The 20,046-nt window shown below is 37.4% G+C and overlaps 1 protein-coding gene across 1 annotated transcript in view; it reads left to right on the top strand.

The window, feature by feature from the left end:
* The window catches only part of LOC122812094 (beta-microseminoprotein-like), a 67,524-nt gene extending 51,807 nt beyond the window's left edge, over positions 1-15,717 (top strand). The window contains exon 3 of the mRNA XM_044084370.1: positions 14,545-15,717. Coding sequence (XP_043940305.1) covers positions 14,545-14,671 — 127 coding nt within the window. The 3' untranslated portion in view covers positions 14,672-15,717. The remainder of the gene's footprint in view (positions 1-14,544) is intronic.
* Positions 15,718-20,046: the final 4,329 nt, after the last annotated feature.

Here is a 20,046-nt window from a genome sequence, read left to right as displayed (position 1 = left end):
TGAATTTGCAGTCCTCCTCCTATAATTTGGCTACAAGAGTTCTTATTGCGTACTACAGCAAAGATAGATATAAAGTATCAAAATCAAAAGCAAAATAGCTAATTTGTAATCTGGCTAGTATTCAAAGTAATACATTAAGGAATTTATAGTATAATAGTAACATTAAATGACACAGCTAGTATCTACTAAAGAAATAATGTTTACAAATAAAAAATGTTGCCAAAGATCAGAAAATTTTCCCATGGTGTTTTCAGATATTGAGGTTAACATGTGTCCAGGTTCAATAAAATGTATGTGTGTGTGCATCCACACAGTACCGTCCTGTTTTAGATTCATTAAGCAGCTCTACACAGTGTGTAGAGCCATGCAAACAAGGTAAACACTGTGGCATGCTGATTACTGCATCCAAGATGGAGGAGATATTAAAATGGAGGAGATATTCAATAAGCTATAAAGCAACAGTGTAGACTCAGTGCTGGTTTTCCCTGTGAACTCCAAAACCTATTGGAATACAGCCACAGAAAGGAGTCAATGCAGAAACAATGTTATAGGCTGCTGCTACTTTAATTCATGTGTATGTGCAACAGGCTGAAGTCAATGCTGCTGCTAATAGGCCAAGGCCAAGAAGGAGAAAAGTTTTCAGACTCCGTTTAACTTATCACAATTTAAATGATGTAGAAATTGTAAAGCACTACAGGGTGAATAGAGACTTACTACAGGAACTCTGCGACCTCTGTCATCCTCAACTCAGAGCCATGGCAAACTGAGGGGAACCCATCCTAGTGGAGACAAATGTATGTATACCACTTAGAAGTTTAGCTACAAGAACCTTTCAGAGACCAACAGGAGACATGCTAGTGGTGTCACAGGCATCAGTATCCAGGATCCTTCTTCAAGTCCTGAATGCTATGTTTCAACATGCCAGTGACCACATATATTTTCCCAGTACACCTGAAGACAGGGCCAGAAATATGCCGGGGTTCTACCCTGTAATGCACTACCCTGAAGAACTGGGTGTCATAGATTGCACACATATAGAAACTAAGGCACCACCCAAGAAACACGGAAGACTCTACATAAATAGAAAGAGTTTCTACTCTATTAATTTCCAAGTTGTGTGTAATGCCAAGGGAATCATGCTGAACATATGTGTTTTCAACCTAGGCAGTTACCATGACTCACATATCTGGCACACCTCCCAAATGTATAAGATGTTCACTAGGGGAATATCCCACAGAGTCATTTACTGGGGGATGTAGGCTATGCACTAGAACTGTGGCTGATGACACCCATCAGAAAAGCACATACACCCATTGAAGAATGTCAAAGTGAGGCACATGCTGAAACCAAAAATATCGTAGAGCATGTGTTTGGGTTCCTAAAGTTCTGGTTCTGGTGCCTAGATACATGAGGGGGAGCCCTGCAGTACAATCCAAATACATTACTGAAATATTCACAGTATGTGCCATGCTACACAACATCCTGAGAAAACAGCTTCAGCAGGATTAACAAGGGGAAGGTGCATGCATCCTACCACCAATGGCAAGTTCATGATGGTCACACACAGGTGAGGAGTCAGAGGGGAACCAGTAGCTGCTGTATGTGTAGGCAGATGTAGGCTTGCTGAATATGTCCTTGCATTGGCTAAGTGGCAACGCACAGCACACTCAGTCACCACCTAAGTGGCTAAAACCTTCCTCCTATGAATATACATATAGTAACACTGATGCCAGGCAATGCTCACAACCTTTACCTACCCATGTATTGGCTGTGTATTCCTATCATCAGACAGAGTAAGCCTTGAACTAAAACTGTTGCAACTGCTGGATTTACAAGGTAAGTGTTGAACCTGGAGTGTATTGTGTATCATATGAATGAAAGATATATCCTTGCATGTTGTTACTTGGTAGTGTAAGCAAGTAAAAAGTGGGTGATTTGTACAAAAATGACCTTAACATGTGACAGCAGAGAATTATGGGACTTATATGTGTCTATTATTAAGTAGGAGGCCTCAGGCATCAAATATTCATGCAGTCATACCTCTCAAAAGTACTGATGGTCACCGATTGCCCTCAGTTTAGCACCATACATTTGTACTGGAAAATAATTAAAGAGAGAAGCTAGAAACTAATGAGACACATTTTAGTTTCATACTTAGGTTCATAGGTAGGTACTAGGCTATCGGCACAAGTGCCTAAGTAAGCCTAGCCAACAAGATTCCCTGGCTTACTCCATCCAAGAAAGTTATTTTCCTGTGCCCCTGTCGAGCAGAGCCACAGAAGTGATCCCCGGGATGTATTTCCTATTTCCCATCCACTTATCAAGATTTTTCTTGAAGAGTGCTAATGAGGAACTTTGCTTGACATCACAGCCCTCATAAGATCATTAGCAATACTGGTGCAAAAAAAGTTTGATGCTATCACCTGTGAACTTTCTAAGATCAGTATAAGTCAAAGGCACAGTTACCAGTTCAACATCACAAATGCAGATATACTAAGCACTAAGTCATCTATGCACCCTGAGCAGACACAAAGCTTATGTATCCCTGAATTCAAAGGTTAGAAAACAGGGATATGGCACAGTTATCATCACTTGCACAGGGTGTTGTGTGTGGGGGGGGGGTGTCAGAAAGCCTAGGTTGACACAAAAGGTCAGTGACTGTGTTTGAGTAAGAACGAAAAGCAGGCAGACATTTGGATAAAGTAACAAATGGCCCTTGAGACAAAATGAGTTTTAAGCTTCATGGCTGAACCATGTAACTGTTGTGTGTATGTCGGTAGAGGCTCTCCAGGTGAAATTGGTGTGTGAGTGCCAGCATAAACACAGCCACGCTCTGTGCTAGCTGTATGTCTTAGCATGTCAGACAGGTGTGAGCCCTGCATGATAGACATGGCAGTTCATCACTGTCATACCCGACCATGAGAACTGGCTCAGCCAGGAGTTGCACTGGCATGCCCATGGTCAGATGCACTGCTGCTACCTTAATGTGACTGATCTGCAGTACGAGATGCCCTCATGAATACACACAGGATCACAACCTCATTGCCTACTATGTCTGGGTTTGGACAACTCATCCACTGACAGAGCAGTGGAAGTACTATCACTATGGCAGCATGATCGGGCATGGCCACATCAGTTAACAGCAGATAATATGGCTGACCTACTCCTATAAGGAGTTGTACTGCAAACTTGTAAAAGTCAGATTTGTGCTGTGGTGCTTGCGTAAAGTACTGAGCTCTGTAGTCTATGTACTTAGATAGGTAGGGGTTCTGTTCTCATTGCAGTCAACTGTGTGTGTGTGTGTGTGTGTGTGTGTGTGTGTGTGTGTGTGTGTGTGTGTGTGTGTGTGTGTGTGTGTGTGTGTCTAGCCAGAAAAGCATAAGTGCATATCCTACAGTTATCACTTCACTCTCATGGGTCGTCAGTATTTTGACACTTGCACATGCCTAAACATCCATTTCATTCAGGCATCCCAGCATCTTCTCTCCAACATGCACTGCTGATGTCATCCACTATAAGTTGTCCTACAGCCTTGTAAAAGTCGAACTTGTGCTGTGGAGCTTGTGTAAAGTACTGAGCTCTGTAGTCTACGTATGTACATAGGCAGGGCTACTATTCTCACTGTAGTCAACTGGGGTATGTGTGTTTGTCCACGTGCTTGACATTCGAGAGAGCCTTTTACACCAGAATGTGGGACACTGCTATTACCATATTATCCACATCAGACATTGCTGATTTCATCAGCTATATCTGATTTGTGCATGTGCAATATTCCCACCAAAGCAGGGTCAGAGACTGATCTGGAGGCCAGGCAAAAGTCACCTCATCCTATACGATACAAATTACAGTGACATGGCTTTCAGTCTATCCACATACATTATGGCATGCTTTGTAGGCCCTGTGTTTCCTTGGTGAGAATCCCTTATGGTCTCAATAGCTGCTACATGTGTCTGGTGAGGTACATGCAAAAGATTGCATTATACTCTATTAGTGTTCTGATGAGGTTCAAGTACAGTGATGTAATATAATCCTCAGATCTGAATACAATGGCATGACTTATGATGTACACAACATAGGCTTTCAATACCTGTGTGGACAGCTTGTGGTTGAAGTTCAGATTGCTATCAATGTGTGTTGTTGGTGCTTGCATCACTGGGTTTCAGCATAGCGGGACTGCTGTCAGTGTTGTAATTAGCAGGGCATTCCACTTTGCAGGACAAAATAAAGACACATTTTTACATTTATTTGTAGACTGTGTGGCTTTGTCACCAATCATTTCTCTGTGTTAGCCCCTCCTGTAGTATGTTATCATCATAGGTGGACTCAGTGATTGCACCCAGTATGCAAGAATCAACAACTGCAGTAAGTCAAAAGCCATATTGTATACTTTAGCCTGAACTGTTGAGAAATGGATTCAAACCAGTAAAAGGCCAAGCACAGATACCTGGGGTATGCCAATAGTGACAGATCTACTGGTACAGGTTGATTCACCAACTTTCACAGTATGTGTTCTGTCAGTGATCAATTTGGTTTCCCATCTAGAGACACAAGGGCTAATCCCCAGCTGGGAGAGCTTCTCAATGATACTTGCATGGGGGATTGTGTCCAAACTATAGGCCAGATCAGGATAGCCAGTATGCACTGTCTTACCTTCATCCAGGCCTATCACACAGAATTAATGGGTTCTGAAAACACCACAGATCACCTATCGCATGACTCAGCACATACACCTTCCTGACATGGTTGAATACACACTTCAACACACCTCCACACAGACTATCTTCCTGTAGATGACTGTACATCAACATGCATCCATCTGAGTTTGGGGGGACTGTACCCAATGCATGCATGTATAGACACATCCTGACTCTCCTCATCTGTGAGGTAGACCAACATGTCATCATGGGCCTTTTATAAATGGACACTAGTAATATCCTAGCTGTGTGCAACAGACCTGTATGATTTGTTAATGCTACATCATGTCTGTTACATCAGTTAGATATCTTCAAAGAGGTCATTGAGGGTATGCATGACAACAACACTATCATCCTTTTGAACTTGACAAGCCCAAGACATTTGACACAAATCCACACTGAGGTATTTACTTAACACTGTCAGATGTGGGCATAAATATCTATATCACTAAGTGGGAAGACCACCGTATCATATATGTGGCATCTAAATAGGTTGAACTGTGTGAAGTGAACTATATGTCAGGTCCAGTGATCAAGTATGTACATCAGAGCAGTCTGCTAGGCCTTTTCCTGTCCATTATTTAAGTCACACACATCACAAATGATATACACATCATGTGTCCAAACAGTTGACTGAAGGACTACAGACTGTGGACAATTATTGACTTCATCTGTGATATTAGTGTAATACAGACACTATCAACACACACCAATAATTGCTGCACAGGCATGACAACACCTGCAATGACACAAAAAGATGGGGGGATTTGTTACATCAGGAAAATAAACACACAACCCAAGTATAATGTGGACATCACCCCCCTATAATCAGACCATTCGGTATGTGACCTATGTCCTGGGGTAGATGGTATGTGGAATGTCCACCAGCACGTGGCCAAAGTGCTGGATACTGCCTTGTATGTAACACAACTACTGTGTATGTAAAGGACATCTACATCACAGGCCATAAATGCATCTGTAGTTCATAGCCTTCATCACACCAGTAATTAAGAACAATGCACTCTTCTTCACGTACCTAAATACACATCTTCCAGTGATGTGTAACTGAAGTGTGCCACCTTTGCCACAGTGAATTGTCACACATTTTATTGGCCATACCTTGATATTCTTTTTGTGGCATAAACATTACTGTCTGATGGTGTGGAAATATCAAGTTCTTACATCAGATGCATGTGGGATACCTGCTCTGGTGATGCACACAGTACATACATAGCTGTTTGACAACATTAATGTAATGGAATGGATAACATTTGTGACAGTGTGGATTGTGATATATATATATATATATATATATATATATATATATATATATATATATATATATATATATATATATACACACACACACACACACACACACACACATATATATATATATATATATATATATATATATATATATATATATGGCTTACCTTTAAAATGTTGTGCAATGGTCAGATGTGCGAAAAGCTGTTTGCAAAAGTTCGTATTAGCAAACTATAAATTGCCAAACTCACAAAAGAGCGAATGCCAGTGTGCATTCATTCATGTGAATTCAGCATTCTGAGTGGAGCTCACACTACAGTGGGGATCGGGATATGTACTCCTTCCCTCACTGTAGTGCAATCTCAGAGTTAGTATATAAAATTATCAGGGGGTGTGGGAGGTGCAGGAGAGTTTGTCCCCCTGCATAATGATCTTAGAAGATATCCGGAAATGACGGGTGTTTAAAACAAAGTCGACATTCCCGGAGTGTCAACTTTGTTTGGGTAGCAGATTCACTCTTTTAAGGATTCGACAGTGCAGTTTCCAACATTAAAAGTCAGGCACATGATTGTACACATATGTTGTGGCATTATAAAGGTAAACATATATATATATATATATATATATATATATATATATATATATATATACACATACATATATATATGTGTGTGTGTGTGTGTGTGTATGTATGATATGCAGCTATGCAGACCAGTCAACTAGCCTGTATTGATCATAATGTCACATACAGGTATAGCAATGTCCCTCCTAACACCTCCAGAAGATGTTACAGTGTCAGGACATTGTGCGTGCTTAACCTTATAGAGTGCAGACATGTTGTAATAGTTGTACAGGTGTGTTTATGCAGAACCATCTGGTCACTCTAAATCACATATGTTATGTCAGAAACATGGGATTACTGGTGGTACTGTTCTGATATTGTCCATGAGCCTTTACCTGTATCCCACTTGCTGGAGGCATCTGCTGAGATTATACTCACATTCAGGGAAATCAGTTTGCACAGCTTCACAATATGCTCCCTACCCCAATTGTATATAACATCTCTGATAGATGTCCTCTGCATTGTTCATGTAAGGATGCTTCTCTCACACAGACATATTCCCCATTGTTAAGTCACCTTGTATGACAGTCACATAATACACATTTTCATTGTCAGTCCCTACTGTACCATATTGACATGTAATTGGTGCTGCTGCTACAACTGTCTTACATTGACATGCCCTCATCAGCTGTACATTAGGTTGTATCACCTGTCCTCCTTATTTGTGTTCATTCCTACAATTAATCTGTGTGACCTTATTCAATACAGACACTTCCCCTGAGTGTTTATCTTACATAAGAAAGTCACAACACTGGTGATACTGCTTCAAAAATATATCGAACAACCACGAACACTTGACACACCAAACACTTTATTGTAAAGCTTTCGGGTCCACACCCTTCATCAGTACATAGTAACTGTGTTTTCTCATAATTTACAAAGGAGATGTAATTAAACCACATGCTTCAGCCAGCCTATCACTCTAACCTCTAATTAAATTTTAAAGAAAAATTTTACTATCTAAAAGTATAATAGATGTAAAACATTTAGGACATCTAAAAACATATTAAACTATATAAAATAATTCACATATATTTCTACAATAAACAAACATAAAAATGTACCCTATATGCATATATATTCAAATACAAATTTATAATTCATCATAAAATCAGTTACTGTTCATTTATAAAATTAGAATTAAACTTTCTCTCTCCGCTTTTTCATTAAGACAGGTTTTAAACTAACTGCATTATTCAAACCTGGACTCATATCAGCCTGAAGTCTAATAATCCACTCAAATTCTTTTAATTCTAACACATTATTCATATCACTTTTCCTCACACCCATCTTTACTGTACATATAACTCTAAATTTAAATCTATGCCTTTCATCCTCATCAATGATATGTTTACTCAACGCATTTGTTAATACCTTCCTTCTTACATCTGACTTATGCTCTATGATCCTCTCCCTTAATTTTCTGGTGGTCTTACCCACATAAAATTATGTGCATACCACACACATAGCTAGGTAGACCACCTGGATTACATTACAGCTTGTCAAAGCTTCCAGGGTGAAAATTTCTCCACTCGTTGGATGTATATAAGTACTATCACCCTCATACAAATCATTGCAGCAAGTACAGTTATAACATTTTCTTGTCCCAGTCCCTTGTTGTGTGTATTTGTTCTTTTCTTTAAAATCTTTATAACAAAGCTTTTGTTTTAGGGTCTCTGAATTCCTATAAGCATAACTTGGTCTATCACCTACTATTGATCTTATCTCAGGCATAGCCATTAAGATAGGCCAGTTTCTCTCTAATATATCTCGTACATTACTCGTATTAAGATTATATGTACTGAGGTATCTTACTACTTTATTATCCCCATGTGTCAATGTCCCATAACTCTCTACTCCTCCACTAAAACTGGTTTATACTTATTCTCTCTTCCCCTTATTCTATTAGAACGCAATGGCGACGCCAAGGGAGATGATGCCGTACGTCCTGAGGTGAGGAAATTGACTATGTCCGGCAGTCTGAGTAATATTAAAGAGAACATTAAAGGGAAGAACATACAGAGGGAGATTACTTCTTTTTCTCCATTCCAGCTAAAACAGCTGGAAAAAATATCAATACAGTCCATGCAGAAGGGTTTGCAATTGCAGCGGTAGACCCAGCAGTCCAATTTAGGTGTCAAGAGGAAGAACAGCAGTCCGGTAGTCAACAACAAAGTGAGCAGACGCTCATACAAATGACAAAAGGTACTGTTAATCTTTCTAATTTAGTATTAACTGAAGCACAACTAGCAGTTTTAAGTAAGGGATTGAAATTCATCCCCAATATAACGGATGATGTAGTCCAGGCCATAACGGACTTGAAATTATTTTTACGACAAGTTAGTTTAAAGTTAATTTTTAAAGACACTTGTATGCTTACGCCAATGTGTAAAAAATTGAGTGTTTTTTCACTGGTTTTGTGCCCTATATTATTTGCCTACTCCAATATTGTTGAGCGTGAACTGAGACTTTATTATAGGAAAAAGAGTAGAAGTAAATCATATAATTTAACATATTCTGAGTATGTAGCCATGAAAGAATTGCAAGGATATGATGATATAGTAATAAAGCAGGCTGACAAAGGGGGAGCAGTGGTAATAATGGGAAAGGATGCTTATATGATGAATTTAAAAAAAATTTTGAATGAAACATGTACTTTTAGAAAAAATTATTTTAGTGAAGTTCAGAGACATATAACTGAGGTGAATATGACAATATATGAACTACAACTCAGTAATGATATAAATATAGATTTGTTTAATTATTTAAGTGTACCATGTCCCAGGATACCACAGATTTATGGTATCCCTAAGATACATAAATGTTTGGTGGATCCGCCACTGAGACCTATAGTCTCAGGGGGTGGATGGGTGACCGAGCCTATTTCTAAATATTTACAAACAGTGTTAGGAAAGTACTTAGGTGGATGCTCCACAGTATTGAAGGATACTAATAACTTTCTACGTGATTTATATAACTGGCAACTAAACCATGGAGGAGAAAATTATATTATGGTATCTTTGGACATTACTTCATTATTTACTGTTATCCTTAATGAATATGGACTCAATGCTATTCGTGATTTCTTGAATAATGAAGTTAAAATGTATGGTAGGGAGATTGAAAATATTTGTACCCTACTTGAGACAGTGCAAACGAATAACATTTTTATATTTGATAAACAAACCATATTTACAGCTTACAGGTGTAGCAATGGGCACTCCCATAGCTAACATCTATGCTAATTTGGTAGTATACGAGTGGAAAAAATGCATTATACTTAATGATGTGAATGGAATGAATGAGAATGTTAAATTCTACAAGAGGTTTGTAGACGATTGTTTTATGATTTGGAGTAGTTCTTTATCAGATTTAAATAGTTATGTGCAATACCTTAATGACTCTACTGAGTTTCTGAGGTTTAAAATGGTAGCATCAGATCAATGTATAAACTATTTGGATGTACATTTATATAGGAATGAGAGTAGACTGGAGTCCATGATATATAAAAAAGAGGTAGATGCCTCTAGATACATTAATAGGGACAGTATGCATGCGCCGCATACATTCAAAGGGGTACTGAAAGCGCAACTAATAAGAACAAATAAATTGAATACCATAGATAGTAATTTTAAGGAACAAGCTATGGTAATGATTCAAGAATTTGAAAGGAATGGTTACCCGAGATATATTATAGACAATGTCTATGAGGACGTACTAAGGGGAAGAGAGAATAAGTATAAACCAGTTTTTAGTGGAGGAGTAGAGTTATGGGACATTGACACATGGGGATAATAAAGTAGTAAGATACCTCACTACATATAATCTTAGTACGAGTACTATACGAGATATATTAGAGAGAAACTGGCCTATCTTAATGGCTATGCCTGAGATAAGATCAATAGTAGGTGATAGACCAAGTTATGCTTATAGGAATTCGGAGACCCTAAAACAAAAAACTTTGTTATAAAGATTTTAAAGAAAAGAACAAATACCCACAAAAAGGGACTGGGACAAGAAAATGTTATAACTGTACTTGCTGCAATGATTTGTATGAGGGTGATAGTACTTATATACATCCAACGAGTGGAGAAAATTTCACCCTGGAAGCTTTGACAAGCTGTAATGTAACCCAGGTGGTCTACCTAGCTACGTGTGTGGTATGCACATCATTTTATGTGGGTAAGACCACCAGAAAATTAAGGGAGAGGATCATAGAGCATAAGTCAGATGTAAGAAGGAAGGTATTAACAAATGCGTTGAGTAAACATATCATTGATGAGGATGAAAGGCATAGATTTAAATTTAGAGTTATATGTACAGTAAAGATGGGTGTGAGGAAAGGTGATATGAATAATGTGTTAGAATTAAAAGAATTTGAGTGGATTATTAGACTTCAGACTGATATGAGTCCAGGTTTGAATAATGCGGTTAGTTTAAAACCTGTCTTAATGAAAAAGCGGAGAGAGAAAGTTTAATTCTAATTTTATAAATGAGCAGTAACTGATTTTATGATGAATTATAAATTTGTATTTGAATATATATGCATATAGGGTAAGTTTTTATGTTTGTTTATTCTAGAAATATATGTGAATTATTTTATATAGTTTAATATGTTTTTAGATGTCCTAAATGTTTTACATGTATTATACTTTTAGATAGTAAAATTTTTCTTTAAAATTTAATTAGTGGTTAGAGTGATAGGCTGGCTAAAGCATGTGGTTTAATTACATCTCCTTTTTAAATGATGAGAAAACACAGTTACTATGTACTGATGAAGGGTGTGGACCCGAAAGCTTTACAATAAAGTGTTTGGTGTGTCAAGTGTTCATGGTTGTTTATCTTACATGGCAGTCCATTTGGCCTTACAGATAGTTTGCACAACATTGGTAGAGAATGTCAGGAATGGAATTTCACAATACTCTGCACTGTATACACTGTTATGTACTGTGTTTGGACCACGTACATAACTATCATACCTCTCAAATGTCCAAAGTTTTATGGAATGCCCAGATCTTTGCCTTAAATATTTCAGTCTGTTTCTTATAAAATTTGTGGTTTTCTGCCATATCACTGGGATGATCTCAGGACTGATGTCTCTAAATAATTACATACATCTGACTTTCAGACTTCAAATCCTTCAGAAAGAGTATATAAACACAAACCTTGTTATTCTAGCACATTTCTAAGTTTAAATGTTCAAATATGTAAAATCTATCCCTATTTCTGGGTCACTGTCCCCAGTTATGTTGGGTTTGTCCAGATTTCTTGCACTAAGACATTGAAAGGCATGGAACCTTATATGTTAAGCCTTGGTGATCATTGTGGCATTTGGTGCAAACATGCTAATTGACTGTGCTTTGATGGAAACAGGATTGCTATCCATATTGCTTTACATGGTTTCATGCCCAGCAACAATGTTACCAACCACGAATCTGCGTGCATTTAAGTTTAAACACATTGCACAGCATGCATATGTAATTAGCGCTGCTGCTCACTGCGCATCACCACTCACACATGTAAACTCCATGTAGGCTTTGCATAAAGCCTACACAGAGTTTACTGAATCTCAGGGATAGTTTTTCAAACTATTTCTATAATCTCACCTTAAAATAATAAGAAATTGTTATTTTACTTTAGCTGATTATGCACTTCCTTTCACCTGCAGAAGCATACCTGGCCACTGTTTCCTCTATTCTGGGAAGCAAAGTCATTGAATTTCATTCAGCTCTAAAGGACAGAAAATGGCTGTTACTAATCAGATGCAAAGCAAAAGGCATTTAGCCATCTTATACAAAACTAAAGATATTCAGAATGGCAGCCTGAGATATGTGCCAGACAAATAAAGTTTTATCTTTAGTCATGTAATATATAACTAAAGTTATGTATTTTTTGCTAGTAAGAACAAATAATGATGCAAAAGAATTCTAGTGAATACAAAAGAGCTTACTTAAATGTCTACATCTGGAATGGTGCCATAAGCAACCTGCACAATCACAGACCGCTCTTATGATTGTGTTAAAGCACTTACTACTAGTTATTGCATTTTGCATCTCAATGGTGATTCTGCACTAAGTTTCTACTTTTGTCCCAGAGCCAAAAGCATGCGTGGAAGCATGTTTAGAGAAAAATATATGAAATTGGCAGACTTTTAACATTTCTGTCTTTACTGAAGAACACAGAATCACACATTCATTCCAAAATGAAAGTCATGTATTTAACTTTTAGCTTCTGCTTAGGACACTGTGTCTGCATTTATGACAGATAATGTGAGCTTAGGAAAGCATGTCAGCATTTAGAATAGATGATATTTACATGAGATAACAAGTCTTCATTAAGGTATGATAATGTGGGCATAGAGAATTTAGGAGATCATGGCTGCATTTTAAGATATTCACTATATGTTCAGAAGAGCATGTATGGATTTAGAACATCTAATGGAGTTTGGTTTACATATAATATAATATAAACATAAACACACACACATACACACACACACACACACACACACACACACACACACACACACACACACACACACACACACACACAGACACACACACACACACACACACATACACACACATATATATATATATATATATATATATCTACATGAAATTTTCATCCATGAGCTGGACCACGAAGACAAATGCAATGCATAACAATTTAGAAAAACAGATCAACAGGCATGTAACTGGTAAGTGAATGGAAACTGGAGTAACTGGAGAAAAAACAAACTTGATTTAGAAAAACATGTACACTAACAACAATCAGCATTCAGTGGTCAAGACTGAACCCCCAGACCCTGAATCTATAGTACATAATCTGACCATTTATCTACCATTCAGATATGATACTATTTTTCAGAATGCTGTACAGCAAAGTTATCTTTATATGTATCTTTTGGGTGGCAGGTTGAGTTGCAAAGATTTCTCTACAAACTGATTACCAGGATTTGTCTAGTAGCCCAGGTATTGAAGTCGCAAAGATGGAAGGAGGGAGGGGTAATTTGAATGACTGATGGCCTACTTTCATCACTTGGCAAGCGGTAGATGTTTGGCGGTGCCAGGCAGCATAGAAATATTCCATGATGAGCACACCAGTAGGTGTCAGCAGTAGGGATAGCGAGTGGAAACATGTTCATTTCATATTATATGGCAGACAGGAATTCCAGGGCAGATTGTAATAAAAAAACTAAACCTTGAAGACTGACATTGTTGTTATCTTCTGCCCAGACTTTGGCAAATAAGTAGGATGGTGTGAATAAATGTAATCTTCTCCCAAGAGGTAATAATAACAGGAGAGAACAGAATGGATATAGGTCATTCACCTGAAAAACATTTCTGAGAAGAACATTTAGTAGGGCTGAAATCACTAAAATGACATTTTTAACATCAAATCTCACATTTTTGTCTGTGTGTCAGTAAAACTTCCCAGAACACCATGCTGGAGAATCTCCATCCCCTAGCACATGCACACAACTCTCACTTAAATAAAACTAACTCCAGATCCTTTGTGGTTTAAGGAAAATTATGCAATGTTGAAGGAAAAATGTTGTTTCATTCATTTATATTGAACTATTGGTCCTCAGAGAAGTAGTCTGTGTGTAACAAATGTGTGTCTGTAATTGCATTCTTGTGATTTATAGCATGTTAGTACAAGTCAGCCACAGTCAGTATACTCCGTTGTGTTTATATACTGTGGCAGCTTGTAATCAAGAAATCACAAGACATGACTAAGTCTAGGGTAAGATCATGGTGAAATGTGGGAAGGGAACATTAAACATCCAGATGTACATTATTTTATACTGAAATTGTTCAAGAAAGAAATCTTACCTCTCCTGTGAATATTTTAGAGCAGCATGTTCAGTGTAGAAGATAAATATTTGTTTATTGGTTTATGTGTGTATGTCTAAATCTATGTATGCATGCATTTATTTTCTTTCTTTTCTTCAAGGCCCACACCAGTATCATATCCAACTGAATGTGAAAAAGTTTTTGATCAGAAAACCTGCGAGTATACTGTTGTCAGAAAAGATGATCCAAGTGTCTCCTGTCCGGTTTATGGAGCATCTGGGAAATAAGTGAAATGCTACTTGGGACTCTTTGCTTTCTTAAGAATGAAAGTATATCATCAGTGATTAAAACTAATGATACAAATAGAGTGGCTTGTCAAATGTAATGTTTGGAGTATGACACCCAAAAAGAAAAAAAAAAAAAATCAGTATGATACATTCACTTTAGACTACAAAATTTACATCACTGTTTGCTGTTTAGGTCACAGGGACCCTGAATAACATGCAAAAATCTGAACATATTTTGAAATCAGGCATATATTAAAATATAATAACAAAATTAACAATGTGCCTTTTAAATATGTTTTAAGTAAAAACAGCTATATAAAAATAATTTATTGACATGTGATCTACATTTAATATCCTATTACTGAATATAATAAAATGCGGTTTATATTTCAATAGTGGGTTCCCACTTTTCTCTGAACCCCATTATGCTCTTTTTGGAAAACTAAATTTGGAGTTTCTTTTGTTTTGTGGAATAATATGGGCTTTTGTTGATTAGATGTTGTCTTATCCCTGTTAAACACTCTGAAACATTGCATCATTCATTTATTCAGTTTTATAAAAAAATAATCACATACACACACACACACACACACACACTCACACATGCAGACTCACACACTCACACACACTCGCACACGCACACTCATACACATAAGTGCACATGTACACATACTTGCACATGTGTCTTTTGGCATACCAATGGGAAAAGTTTATCCTGAGCTGGGAGGTCTACAGTGTCAGCTATGGTTGTTTAGGGGAAATGTATATTAATAGTACAATAAACAAATATTTATATATCTTCATTTAACAGATCTGTTTCTTATGGTTATCAAAAATTTATATGAGAGTAACTTATATAATTGAATTTTTAATTTAATAATGTAAAAATGTATGCAATTTGAATGTCAAATTCTGAGCTATAGCTTTAAATTAACCCTCCCACCACCAACAATGCCTGACCCTTATCATTTTCTGATCCCTTGCATCTCTCTTCCATTCCTCTAATTTCACAGTTTTCAGATTAATAAAAGTGTATTGTAAAAGCATGTGATGGGATCTGTTCATTGCATTCAGTCGTTTTATATCTTCACTAAGACATAAATTGTTAGCATTTTCCTTAACCACTCCTGCATCAAATATCATGACAGAGGAAATAGTACATGTAATTTTGTAAGATACAGCTACATGTAGCATCAAGTATACATTATAGCCCTGGGAATAAGTATTCATAGAAAGTAGCATCAGGAGCTTCTGACTGGTGGAAAACATGAGCACAAGATGCCAATTGGATAACTTTTAAATAAGGAAGTAATGACCAGGAAGGGATGACAAAGGTTATGTACAAACTTAATTATATTAATCTCATGTTCTTTATAGGAATCATTACAGAAACTTGAAAGAAAGTATTCTAAATTTTTGAAGAAGGCTTGCTGCAATACAACAAAATGCTGAGTGCTCGAGTGACTCAGCTAAGAAAATGGAATCCTGTTATTTGAGCCTGCACCATCCAGAGGTTGATGTCATAGTAACAAAAAATTTTGCACCTGCTGACAAGTGCCCCAGTCCATGTTATATATTTGTTACACTCTACATGCAGGGAGTCTACAAGGATATTTCGCATAAGGGAACTGCTGTGATTATTTTATTTTATAGTGCCACATACATGAAAGTACACAGTGCAGATATGGGCAGAATCTGACAGAATATTTCATGTTTATTTATGGTGACTAAAGCTAGGTGCCATACCTAAAAAGCAAAAAGTAATCAACGAGAGACTGTTATCTAGTTAAGTAACAAGTCAGTGTGCCTAATATTCATCAAGAAAGAAAAATTAAAGTCAGTCAGGATCACATTAAACAGACTCTCTTTGTAGGTTTGATTAAATTACCCTACACAGAATAATTTTAGTCAGCTTCAGAAATCATTTTTGCAGGGCTGATTTTCAAATAACTTGGATCCATCTGTCGGAGATAGCGTCCATGCAGTCTTCCAAGTTGTATTCCTGTAAAAATAAAAGGTACTGCTGAATGTTAACAGTGGAGTCATACACCACTACCTCAAATGACCCATCCTATTGGCAGTATATAATTGTGAAAAGCAACAGAGCTAAGACTGACCCTTTATTTGTCACATTCAACCACTTCAGAATTCATTGAACCCTCATCTTTATTATTCTACATTTTATTATATAAAACATGTTCTTCCTCATACTGCCCAGAAACTCTGAACTAATATTTTTTTCTATTTACTTTCCTCCTGCTAAATTTTCATTTAAAGTAAATGTCTGCTAACCAACATTCATTGCTAAAAAAATTGCTAAACCATGATATTCTCTACAGTGGTGGAGTTAATGAGCATGAGATAAGCTGTGCTATCCTGCATAGATATTATATGATAGCTGCGGTGGTGCAGAAGTTAGTGTTGTCACCTCACACCATGACGTTCTTTGGTTTGATTCTTGGCTGGACTGCCTTCTGTGCAGAGTCTGCATGGCCTCCCTGTGGTCAAGTGAGTTTTAAAAGACATGGAGTAGGCGTGTGTGTGTGTGTGTGTGTGCGCCTTCTGTGAAGGTTGGGCACCAGGCTGCAACCTGACACTGTAAAAACCCCACTGCCAATCAATCTGTAGACCGGTGATCCACTGTGGCGACCCCTAATGGGAGAAGCCAAAATACATTGTTATCCTGCATAGGTATTATATCATAGCATAACAATTTTAAGCCCTCTAAGTCCCACATTACAACTATAAAATGGAGAGACTCCAACTTTAAAGCAGCAAAGCTTATTCGGGTATCGCCCTGGTAGTGTTTTACCTTTGGAGTCAGTTACTTAACAGAAACTGCATGGCTTAGATCGATAGCATAGGTGGCCAGGCAGGTTTGGCACAGGAGCAAGATTTAAAACTGAAACCCGATAATCTCGCCTATTTATTGGCTTAGGACTAGGAGGACACTGCAGTAATTTATTGACAGAATGCCTAATTTCAGCAGGTATTCGAGACTTAACAGTGCATACTGCTTTTCAATAGTCAACACTGAGACTATAGACTACTCAAGTGAAAATGTGTGTGGAGTAAGCTATGGAACATGAGGGGGAAAATGACATATACATTTGACTTGCCTTAGAGTACTACTTGTCAGTGAAATGAGTTTTAGGTGAAATTAACTTTAGGTGATTTGGTGTCAGTGAAATGGTCTTTCAGTGAAGTGAAATATATATATATATATATATATATATATATATATATATATATATACACATATAGTGATGCCCACCACTGTTACCAGTACATGGTGGTCACCAATATGTGTTGTCCCCAAGATGGACCAGTAATCAAGGAGCCTGAATCCTCACCACTGACACTGGAGAAGGATGTGCACTTGGAATACAAATGGATACACTCAGTATTTCCAGATGCAAACCCCTCTGCCTCAAGCACAGTTTTCCTTAAGAGCACACAGGGAACAAACTCAGACTGGGGTCTGGATGTCTCTACATCTGTCTCCTTCCAGGTCCCCAATAAGACTTCCCACTGGTACACCTGTAGGGTTCGGTCCTCAGCCGTGTGTCCAAGCCAAGTCCTCCAGCACCATCTCTGTAAATCCAGTGCACTGTGTCCCTGTCCCAAGCAGCTGAAACATACTCTTTAAGATTTAATTTTCACACATACACACACTCACCTGGGAAAGCCTGGCAAAGATTACCTGCTCTACCAATTTGCCCAGACTATAAGGTAGATTTACTGCCACCAGTCAGTTACTCTAAGACTCTTAAAAGGGTGTCCAATTATACTGTGCAATATTAATACTAATACAAATGGTAATAGTTCACCAAGATGGCTAGGCCTTTTGGAGATGTCCACACAGTGTCACCAAATAAATATAAGTACTCTCAAAGGTTAGATACTTTCTATAAGGACTAGCCACAACAAAAGTTTTAAACAAATTTAATAATAAATAAAAGAATCAGAAAATCCTGAATAAATATTTACAGTAAACCACAGAGTTCAAATCACAGAAAATATTGAAATTAACATTGATGGATAGACTCATACAAATAAAGAAAAACACTCTCTGAACTAAGCTTCCCTATATTCCTGACTGATATAAATTACTGTTCCTTAGTTAAGTTACTTACTACTGCAATGTGAGATGCTGTGGATGAGGGTCTTTCTAGTCAGTCTTCCCAAAAAGAATACTCAATATTCTGAGATTTCTCTTTTTAATATCTAAAATATAATTTCCAAGAGGGCTGGAGGAATGACCTCATCTGGTCACCTGAGTTTAGGTTCCTGCAATATTCCCTTTTGAATCTGAGACAGGGATTTTGCACAGACAGCCACAATCCACATCTACATGTTTATGGCAGTACCTGGGGCTTCCTTTCTTTTTACTGAGCTAATGAATAAAGGTTCTTTCCCAGACCCAGTGTCTCCTGTCCTATTCAGCAGTGTGGGGTACTGTTTTAATGGTTTAATAGCTTATTTACATTTCCCCTATTTTTCTTAAAGTTAGCTTTTGCTGTCCCAGTGTCCTCTATTAAAACATATACATTTAATTCATTTGTAATAATACATGTACATTTCTTTTCATTTCAGCAGGGTGCATTGCTGATACATTTTAACACAGGCAAGCCTCACAAATGCATGTTCAGCGCAAGCATCTGTACAAAGTAGTTTGATATACAAATGAAATACAGTTTTAATACATTTGTAGCACAAGCATCTTGTATAAATCAGTTTGATATTCACAGGACATATCATTCTTTACAAAACTCCATCTGGCTATGTTGGCATTTGGCCATATCATCACAAACACACACACACACACACACACACACACACACACACACACACACACACACACACACACACACACACACACACGCACACACACAAACACACACACAAACATATATATGTATATTTGTAGATAGATAGATAGATAGATAGATAGATAGATAGATAGCTATTTGCATATATCCTGTGGGCCTCCATTACAAGAGGTTTAAGGTATCACACAGTGAAAATTCTAGCTTGGCTGTGTTCTTCTTGTAGTAGCTAAGCAGATAGATAGAAACAGGCTTGTTTAAAAAAATCTTCCTGACTGTTTCCTTCTTTTTATAAGGGAACCTTATTATATAGCCATGAAAGTCACTATGTAATGGATATGTCAGTTTTTGTATTATTGATACTTGTTTTTAGTATTACATTCCCTGATTGTGTGTTAGATCTCCCAGTAGTGAGTTCCAGGCAGAGACTTTCAAATAGACCTACATCAGACAATGTCGTGGTGACCAGGCAAAGATCACACCTTTTATGAAATGCAGTGTACTAGCACTTTGTGAAGCCTTTTTTAATAGCCCAGTTTCTCCAAC

This window comes from Protopterus annectens, chromosome 9.part0, assembly GCF_019279795.1.
Source record: "Protopterus annectens isolate FY-2018-M chromosome 9.part0, PAN1.0, whole genome shotgun sequence".
NCBI classification, from domain to species: Eukaryota; Metazoa; Chordata; order Ceratodontiformes; family Protopteridae; genus Protopterus; species Protopterus annectens.
Note: the sequence above shows the minus strand (reverse complement) of the source record. Positions and strands in the feature narration are given on the sequence as shown.